The sequence below is a fragment of the Lepidothrix coronata genome, unplaced genomic scaffold (genome assembly GCF_001604755.1).
Source record: "Lepidothrix coronata isolate B3197 unplaced genomic scaffold, Lepidothrix_coronata-1.0 Scaffold14, whole genome shotgun sequence".
Lineage (NCBI taxonomy): Eukaryota > Metazoa > Chordata > Aves > Passeriformes > Pipridae > Lepidothrix > Lepidothrix coronata.
The window spans coordinates 6,395,922-6,405,508 of NW_016690194.1; the positions used below are offsets into that span (position 1 = coordinate 6,395,922).

At 43.8% G+C, this 9,587-nt stretch overlaps 1 protein-coding gene across 6 annotated transcripts; it reads left to right on the forward strand.

Annotated features, from left to right (window-relative positions):
* Nucleotides 1-589: 589 nt before the first annotated feature.
* FAM151B (family with sequence similarity 151 member B) lies at nucleotides 590-7,657 on the forward strand. 6 transcript variants are annotated; one of them, XM_017806271.1, is made up of 8 exons: nucleotides 590-676; nucleotides 707-733; nucleotides 957-1,082; nucleotides 2,195-2,360; nucleotides 4,575-4,826; nucleotides 6,031-6,138; nucleotides 6,362-6,497; nucleotides 7,467-7,657. In XM_017806271.1, the coding sequence occupies exons 2-8, from the start codon at nucleotides 715-717 to the stop codon at nucleotides 7,542-7,544; spliced, it is 885 nt and encodes a 294-aa protein (XP_017661760.1). In that variant the 5' UTR covers nucleotides 590-676; nucleotides 707-714; the 3' UTR covers nucleotides 7,545-7,657. The 6 variants fall into 6 exon arrangements, 5 of the variants coding, with proteins under 5 accessions (XP_017661760.1, XP_017661758.1, XP_017661755.1 ...); XR_001873385.1 differs by lacking the exon at nucleotides 590-676 and having other exon boundaries at nucleotides 712-810; nucleotides 6,031-6,106; nucleotides 7,467-7,579; XM_017806266.1 differs by lacking the exon at nucleotides 590-676 and having other exon boundaries at nucleotides 712-810.
* The last annotated feature ends 1,930 nt before the right edge of the window (nucleotides 7,658-9,587 follow it).

Here is a 9,587-nt window from a genome sequence, read left to right on the forward strand (position 1 = left end):
GATACACAGACCTTGAGTATTTTGCCAATTAGCAATGTGTACATAGGCACACATCAACATCTTTATTTCACACAGAATCAAATTAAGTTGGAAAAGGCCTCCCAGACCATTGAGTCCACCCTGTGCCTGATCTCCACGTTGTCACCCAGCCCAGAACACTGAGTGCCACGTTCAGTCGTTCCTTGGACACCTCCAGGGATGGGAACTCCCATCACCTCCCTGGGCAACCCCTTCCAATGCCTGACCACCCTTTCCAGAGAGAAGTTCCTGCTGATGTACAGCCTTCCCTGGCACACCTTACGACTGTCCTCTTGCCCTGAGGACATCCTTTACTGCGCCCTTACGGCTGGTGAGTTCCAGGATGTCCTCCTGTAAGGGATGCAGCTGCTGCCTGTCCCACTAACCAGGTCTCTTTCCTTGCTGATCAGGAAAGTACGTGGAGACCAAACAGCAAAGAACATCCTCATTTAGAGTAACGTTGAAATATTCCCCCTTTTGCAGGCACACTGTCGACCCCAGGGCTACTGTCCCGGACGTGCTGTCCCTTCCCTTCCCAAACATTCCGTTCCCGAACCTTCCCTTCCTAAACCTGCCCTGCCACGCCCCCCCCGGTCCCGCCCCGCTGTGGCGGCGGCGGTGCCGGAACGGCCCAACCCCCGCGGGCAGGACGGGACAGGCCGGGACAGGCCGGGACAGTCCGGGACAGGCCGGGCCATGGCGAGCGGGACCGCGGGTGAGCGATGGCGGCGGCGTGGGCGGGCTCGGCCCTCGGGAAGCGGGGACAGGGGAGAGGGGCTCCATCAGTCGCCGGTGAGGAGCGGAGACAGGGGAGCTCCACCACCCTGGGCCCCGCGGTGGAGAAGCCCAGGCGGGGCTGGGGCGGTTCCAGGCGGTGCTGAGGGTCCCGCCGTGTCCTCCCGTGCGGGCGGTGCTGAGGGACCCCGATGTCCCCGCAGGCTCTTGGAGCGAGTGGCCCGTGGATCATTTCTTCCGCTCCGGGTGCATCACGGCGCGGGACGGGGCCGCCGTGCGCTGGTTCCACGCCGCCAACAGCAGGGCCCGGGCGGCCGCGGCTGCGCGAAGTGAGTGCGGGACTGGCCCTGCCAGCCCTTCCCCTTTCCCCTTTCTCCTTTCTCCTTTGCCTTTCCTGCCCTGCTCAGTCATTACTGTTGGAAAAGCCCTCCCGGGACCATCGCGTCCAGCCTTCGTCCGTGCACCACCGGACCCAATAAACCGTGTCCCCAAATGCCACATCTTCACACCTTCTGTACACCTCCAGGGATGGGGACTCCACCACCACCCTGGACAGCCCCTTCCAAGGCCTAAACTAAACCTTCCCTGGTACAGCTTTGACGCCATTTCCCCTCGTCCTGTCTCTTGTTCCCTGGGAGCAGAACCCAATCCCCACTGGCTCCACCTCCTGTCAGGGAGTTGTAGAATGAGAAAATCCGTGATGCCCCAGTCTGGGCAGCAGGGAATTTTATGTGAATTTATATGAATATTTGGGAAATATTTATGTAATTCCATATGCAATGTGCCTTCTCTTGAATATCATTACTAGCTTTATTATTAGTATTCTAGTCTAAGGAACTGTATTGGATTCTCTGCAAAGCTGGCAGCACTGCCCAGACTCGTTATATAAAGCTGTTTTCTAGAGCTTGCAGCATTCCTAAGACTCCCATTCGCCTGTCTTGTGTTTCAGCTCTCGTTTTCCTGGCTGGCTGACTTGTTTTTAAAGTTTTGACAGAGATGGGCGGGTCAGGTTTGAGAATGAGACAAGGGGAGTGCTCAGTCTCTGCCACTTTTAAATCCTGTGCTCATCTTTACTCTGAAAGTATCTGTCTGGAACCCTGTTTTGAGAGGAAAAGATTTGAAATTTAACAAGAGTGGATTCACATGCTGGATGTCCATTTTTCTGTTTCTCTGATGAAAAAAACCCCATGTGATTACTCAGCCAAATGTATCTAAAAAAATCAATTTTCACATGCCTGTAAATCTTTAAAGAGTTTGTGAGTTAAGTAACCAGAGAAATGTATCTTTCATGTCACAGACAGCAGTTCCCACTGGGGATGGCCTGTGTGGAGTAAGTGAACACAGGCTGGTGTGGGAAGACTTGCTGAGTAATTGTTGCTGTGAAGCAGACACTGAAACTGTTGGTTTTGCACCTTAGAGCTTCAGTTTTTATCCCCTCCAGGCAATGTGCACATGGTAGAAGCTGATGTTCTCCTCCGTGGTGGGGAGGGAGGGAAGGGAGACCCGATCCTGGCTCACCCCCCTGACACAGACAGTGACATCACACTGCAGGAGTGGCTGACACAGATGGTCAACACCAATAAAGGCATCAAGCTGGATTTTAAGAGGTATCTCCACAAAAAGATTTTTATGTTGTTTGCAATCTTACTGGTTAACAATTTTACAGGTGATGGTTGACCAGACTTTTTCCTATTGTGCCATTTTGTGTGATGCATTCCTTCCTAAGCAAGAAATGAGGAAACATCATCTTTATTAATAAATGCATCACAAGAATAAAAGCTTTGAAAGTGTTTTGAACTGCAAATAATATTTTTTTAGTTACTTCGGGCAGACTTTTTCTGTTGGGAAAAGGGAAATGGTGGTATCCCTCTGGAAGGCTCCTATCTTTGGCCTGATTTATTAACTAGATTTTCAGAGGTTCATTCAGAATTTAACCATTAGCTGTTTCATTGTCTTGAATGGAAAATACACCTGAAAACCCCATGAGATAGCCTTGGAAGTAAGCTGTGATTTCCAGACATTCACTTCTGCAGCTCCTGACTTCAGCTTTGTCTGAATTTCCATATGCAAAGTCTGTTTTGGCAGCAAATTACAAAGAGCTTCATCAATGCTCTTGTAATTTGAACTTCATCGATGTTCTTGTAATATAGCTCACTACGCTATAAAAGTGCAAAAAACCCCAACAGATAGTTGTAAAATGTGATTTATGCCTGTTGTTCTGTGTAACACAGTCACTGTTTTTGTCTAAAAGTTCTTGAAAATGCAAAATATGTGGGCAGGCTAAATCTGTTTGTTGTTACAGAATCTGTATATGTCCGTCTGGGCAGAGAAGAGAATAAAGCAAAGTAGGCATTTGGGTTTATTTCTTGTGGGTTTGGGGATTTTTTTTTCTATTTTAATTATTGTTTAAATTAATTTTAAAACCACCTACTTTTTGTTTTTCCATGAGGACTTTATAGCCAATTGCAGTGATTTGAAAAAAGCTTTTAAAAGTATGTTGCATTATAAAAGTCTAGTTGTATAAAAGCATTTAAAAATACATTACACAGTGCAGATGGAGTCAAATGAGTGATAACAGAATTTGATGTTTGCTTTGGGGTTTTTTTTCTGTGTTGTTGTTTATTTCAAGAGATGCTGCTTTGGGCTTTTTTCTCTCTACAATGCCTTATACTTTGTAGTACAAAGGAAGGCTCTTCACTGTCCTTGACAGATGTGAACTGTCCTGGCCTCAGACAGTGCAAGAAATGCTGAAGCCCTCACGTTAACTCAGGCCATCACTAATTTTTCTCCTGTAAGACTTGAGCTTATCTCAGCTGGAAGCACTGAGTCGAATTCCTGTCACTATACAAAAGTTAAAATATGCAAAATGACTTTTCAGAGGAAACAATGCAAGCAGCTCAGGGGACAGTTTTTGGCTTTAGAGCTGACCTAATATGAGAGCTCTGACTATAATGATTTTAAATTCCTGAACGTTTTATAAAGTGTTAATTCATGTGCTGTAAGAGAAAAAAGGTTTTCTTGGCATTCGTTCCTTTTCCCCATTGTTCCACATCTCTTCCAGAGTACTGGTGCTTTGAAAGTTTTGATGGGATAGAGGTAGAAAAAGCTACCTGTGCTTTTTCTTTTGATTTGAAAGAACAGTCAGAATACATGACTCTAGATTTTGTTAAATGCTTACAAGGTGTGCTGCAGTGGTTGCTCAAATAATGACAACTCATATTTAATAATTTAATCATTAAATGTGGGGTGAACGTCTGACAGGCAGATTTTCTGTGCTGCCACACTTTTGAACTGCAGGGAAAATCATGACCAGGCATCAAGTGCTGAAATGGGTGTCCTTTTACTCTTTTAGTTGCATGAAAATGTTCAGTTTGGGGTTTTTTATTGTCCTAGTATGGGTGGATTGGCTTGCAAAGGTGTGAAGGTAACTTTCAGTCTGGATCTGACATAGTGATAAAATCTTTGCAATGCTGAGTGTGGTTAAGGTTGGAAGAGATTATTTTCACCCCTTGGATATAAACCACAGGAATATATATAAATAAATGTATTTACAGTATCTATGGATTTCAGGTCTCATTAAACAGAAGTGTTGGAGCCTGCAGTAGCTTCCTTTTTTAAAACCCTTCTCAAGCACCCTTCAAGACGAAGAGGTGACAAGCCTGGGGGGCTGTGAGGTGACACCAGGAGGTTCTGGGAGTAGGGGTGTGGCAGAATGGCGTCCTGAGAGGTGTAGGACAAGTCCCCTGCTGACAGAGGGTCGTCAGCATTCGCTTAGTGTCTGAGCAGGACAGTTAAGTAACGCACCCATTCTGTACGTGCTGTGCCTTCCCTGGTTCCCGTGGTGGTCCTCCACAGCCTGGACGCCGTGGGACCATCCCTGGAGCTGCTGGGGCAGGTGGAGCAGCAGCTGAGGAGACCTGTGTGGATCAACGGGGACATCCTGGCGGGGCCCGGTGGGAGCCGCCCGGCGCTGAATGCTCAGAGCATCCTCGGCACCATCACCTCGACCTTCCCCGACATCACCCTGTCCCTGGGCTGGACCACAGGCTGGCACGGCCACCACCACGGGCAAGGTACATAGCTCTTAGCCAGGCCTTCACCCTGCACGGCTGCTTTTCTTCACATTTGTCTCTTAATTGACTCAACACAAGCTCTGCAACATCCTCTATTTGAAACTCGTAGTGAATGACATGAGAATGATTTTCTTTGCTGGTGTGTGAGATGCAGTGTGATCCTGCAATTACCTCAGTGTTGGACTGGCAACTGGACTGCGTAAAAATCTGATCTTTTTGTTGTTAAAATAAACTCTTTTGTTCTTCAAATCATTCTCATGCACTGAGGAGCTTAGGGAGACAAACTCCTCAGCCCCTGTTTCAGGTAGGTCTCTCCCCGAATCCTTGAAGGATTGGTTTGGTAATTGGAATTCTGGCATGTTTCCTGAGGAAAAACAGACTATCCAGAAATTTAAAACCCTGTCTGTGCTTCTTTTGATCACTGAAATCAAATTGTTAGTTAACCTTGTCTTCATTTCTATTGAATAATTGAATTTTTGCAGTGAATTTTCCAGTTTTCATTATTTTTGGGTCCTTTTCACAGTATTCCTCTTTCTTGTAATTCTCATTATGATCAGCAGGGTCCCCACCAGCATTGTCTGTGGCCACCAGGGCTAAATTATACACTGTTGCAATTGCTGATTACTCTTTAGCAAGATTTAGTATTTTGCTGTATGATGCACAGTGATTTTATTAAACTGTTCAGTGCTTTCTCTCAAATATTTTCAGCGCAGGAAAAAGTTGGTGGAAATATGCATTGGAAATACTGAGTAACATTTTAAAATTAATTTAATGTTCTCTCCATTCTAGGTTTCAGTTTATGGTAATACTAATTAAGGGTATGCTGGAAGACTTGGGAAAAACAGCTCATTTGACTGATTTCAACTAAAAGTTTTTGTTTGTCCAACAAGACTATTTTTTTAATATTTGGTGCTTTTTTATTCTTTCCAGTCACACATTGCATATGAGTAATTGAGAAAAATTTTTAACTGTTGTTTGTAAGATTTTCATAACCTGTGGAAACAAAAGAACAGTTAAATCATATTTTAGGTAGCTGCAGTGCTTGTAAAAATCTCAGCAGAGGCACTTGGAGTGTTTTAGATTGCTTGATGTTTGCATTTTTTTAAGCGCAGAATGTTTTGTGTGCTTTGTTTGTGTATAACTCAGTCCTATGGGATTCATTCAAATTTTTTCCCTAATTTTTCCTTCCTGTTTTTGTTTCTAGAGGGTCCCTGTCAATGTCAGACGAGTCCATACTGGAGTCAGTGGCAGCGAATTTAAAAACATCACATTCTGTGGCTGTACGTGAAATAACAGTGCAGCTACTGCAGAGGAAGGTTTTAATAATCGGTTTATTTTCCCATGTTAATATTACCTTTTTCCTCTGGGATTATTTTTTCTTAGAACCATCTGGAAATTTCCTTTCAGAATTCTACGATTTTCGCCAGTCCCTGACTTTGCTCATTTTGTGTCACAGCTGAATCACTCTGTCAAGCTCTGGGTTGGGTGGGGGTTCTTTGTGAAGGGTTTTTTCAATCCAATGTTGTTCCCTGCAGGGTACGACTGGGGGATGGTGGAGGAGATGTCCCAACTGTGCCAGGCCCTGTCCCAGCCCGTGACATTCCCTGTCAGGGCCGTGCTAGTGCCGCGCTCCCTCCCTGCTCTCCGCTGGCTGATCCAGCAGTCAGACAGGTTGGTCTGGGAGCCTCCATTCCCACCTGTCCTGTTATAAACACAGCTGTTAAATTAAATACAACACACTTATTCCAGTGACATTGGAAATATTTTCCCTTTCAGTTCTTTAATTCCTTCAGCTCTCACATTGTTTGTTTCATTTGACAGAATTGGTCACTATTAATTTCTGTAAAATAATAAGTTTCCAAAAGCTTCTTTTTCATTACCTACAGTAAGAATTAATTTCACAATATTACTGCATTAAGAATATGTCTTATGAATTGTGCCAGTCTCGAATATATCCACATTGGATACAAGCAGTATTCCCACTGAAATATTAGGATTTTCTCTTTCACCTCAGAATAAAAGTCATGATTTGTTAGTGGCATGATTAGAAGACAGAAATTCCTGAGCCAGTTTTACTGACATATAATTAAATTCTGATTTACCCATATTTTAAATTAATACAGTTTTATTATACAAAGGGGAACATTAAGTATATGTCATGATGAGATTGTGGAGAGTAATGCTTTTAACTGTGGTTGATACTGTGGAGATTTTCATGTCTTTTGAAAAGTTCCATGCAATTAATGACAATTCAGTTAATCAGGTGGCATCACTGCACATCACTGAGGCGACAGAACAGAGCATGACAATCACCCACGTCTGGGATTGCATCCTATTTCCTGTTCTGCAGCTCAGCCTGTGACTATTGATTACTTTGTCAAAGCTTAAATGCTCAGCCTGGTAATTTCTTTGCTGTATATCTGCCCAAGATTTTTTATTTAACTATTTGCTTGTTTTGGCAGAACACTCACACAGATAAATTGCAGATAAATTGTTCTAGGGGTTGCAATTTTTGGTATTTAATCACATTACTAAAATTGAGATATCGTCGTGAATATTTTTAGGAGCTTATTAGTGCAATGTTTTTCTGATTTATGTGCTTTTTTCTCTTTTGCTGTTTTCCCTTTTTTTTGCATGTAGGTACAGCCTCACTGTTTGGACAGGAAAGGACGACATATATTCTGTAGAGGATTTGCTTTCCATCCGAGAAAATTTTGATAAAAGTAGGGTTTATTATGACATTTTCGAACCGCAAAATTCTGAATTCAAAAAAGCCATTGGAATAGAACAGTAAATGCAAAGCAGGCAATGCCTGACGTTACAGTGCTCTATATTGTAATTTCTTTCAAATGTGAGGATTTCTTGTTCAGAGAAATGCATTTTCCTTGCCAGAGAAGCCATATTGAGCACACTTCTGGTTACTGGAGGAGATTTTATACAACAGTGGGGAGAGGCTTCTCAAACAGAAATCCAGTGCCTTCTTCAGTGTTCCCTCCTCCTCATGTGGGATCCTGGGGGCTCCACATCCCAGAAAGGGAGAAGGGCTGTTTGTACTGAGTTAGCCCTGGTGGAGTTCTGTGTCCTGTGGTCACTGTGCCCCATCAGAGCTGAGTGGGAGTGGGGAGGGGGCTGCAGGAGGGGCTGGGACAGCCCCGGGGGTGATCCTGACCTGGCCCGGAGCACAGGGAGGGGTCCTGGCAAGGAGCACATCGGGCACAGTCAGAGAGCTGAGCTGTGACAGAGCAGTGCTGGTGCCTCTCTCAAGGGCTTGGAATCTCAGAACTTGTGTGTGAGATGTTCCCCTGCCATGTCTCTGGCAGCCAGAGAGCAAAGGAGCTGCAGGGAGGTCAGTGATTGCAGCAAAACCAGCTAATTTCTGTGATCACAGGTATTTTCTGCGTTGTCCTGATTTTTGTGCATCACTTTAACTGACAGGACTTCACAAATTTTTACAAGTGGAAGTTCCCTCTGAGAAAAGCCAAAACCCTGCTGACTACTGCAGGAAGAGCCTGACCTGCTTCATTTAAACCATTTGTTTTGCCCGTTTTGCTTCTACAGCCCTCAGAATTCACTCAGACTGAGGTACCAGCTGTGCGTTGTTGCCTCTGCCAGACATTACAAACAATACAAACAAAACCACAGTGTCAGAGGAGGTTTTGATTTCTGGGTAAAAGCTGATGCCGTGAGCAGGGATTGCCATGTCTTCTTGTCCTCCTGTTCCCATTCCTCTCACATGGTTCCTGTGGGAATTGGGTTGATATGGATGTTGAACACAACTCTTTATAGGCTGTTAGTGCTGAAGCTAATTACAGCAGTTTTTGGTTCTTACATAGCCCTGGTACAGCTGTGATAGAAAAATTAGTTACATTTCCTAATCCTAAATTTTGAAACATGGTGATTTCGCACAGTCACTAAAATCCAAGACTCCCTGCTGTTACCTATGGCTCCTTTGACAGCTCCATCTAATAATTGTTCTGTGTTATTGAGGGGTAGAGCCTTCCTCATTTTTATTACCTACTAAGGTATATGTGGGTAAAATTAGCAAAAATTTTTCCATATAAGGAAGAAACTATCTGGTTGTACTTGGGATAGTTAAACAAAGTACTTAATTTAATTTATTCCACCAGGCAAAGTGAGTGTCCGTAACCACCAAAGGGTCAGCTTTGCAAATGTGATTCCTTTAATGAGGTTGGGGAAAGTACTTATTTTTCTGCCACAGTTTGTTGCAGGCAGTTGCATTCATTGACTTAAGGGATTTCATCTCTCAGTGTTTAGGCCTTTTTGGGTCTACACAGACAGACTTTTCTGTTATTTAGAAACCTTTTTCCCATTGACCAGTTCGCACCTGAAGTACTGGGATTTGTTAAAACTCAGTAAACTATTGAATAAAAAACATCAGCAATTGCTAGAAGTATTTTTAAAGAAGATATATCTCTCAGTAATATCTGTGGATGTGAATAAACAGGGATATTCAGATAAAATTAAAAGAAGACATGATCTGGATTACCAGGAAAATTGATGTAGGCAATTAATTTCAGACATGTAAAACTAGATTAAACAAATGCTAGGAATTAGTTCTATCATGGCGAGGCTTCGCGAACGAAGATTTGGGAAGGCTCTATCCACATTTGCTACAGGCACGTTGGTGGCTTATGAGGCCAATACGTGACAGACATATCCGATTGCAAAAGGCACAGCAGAAAGACTCCTTAGGATGGTTTTTTTTTTTTATGGCAGTAGGAAGGCAATATTAACGTCAGT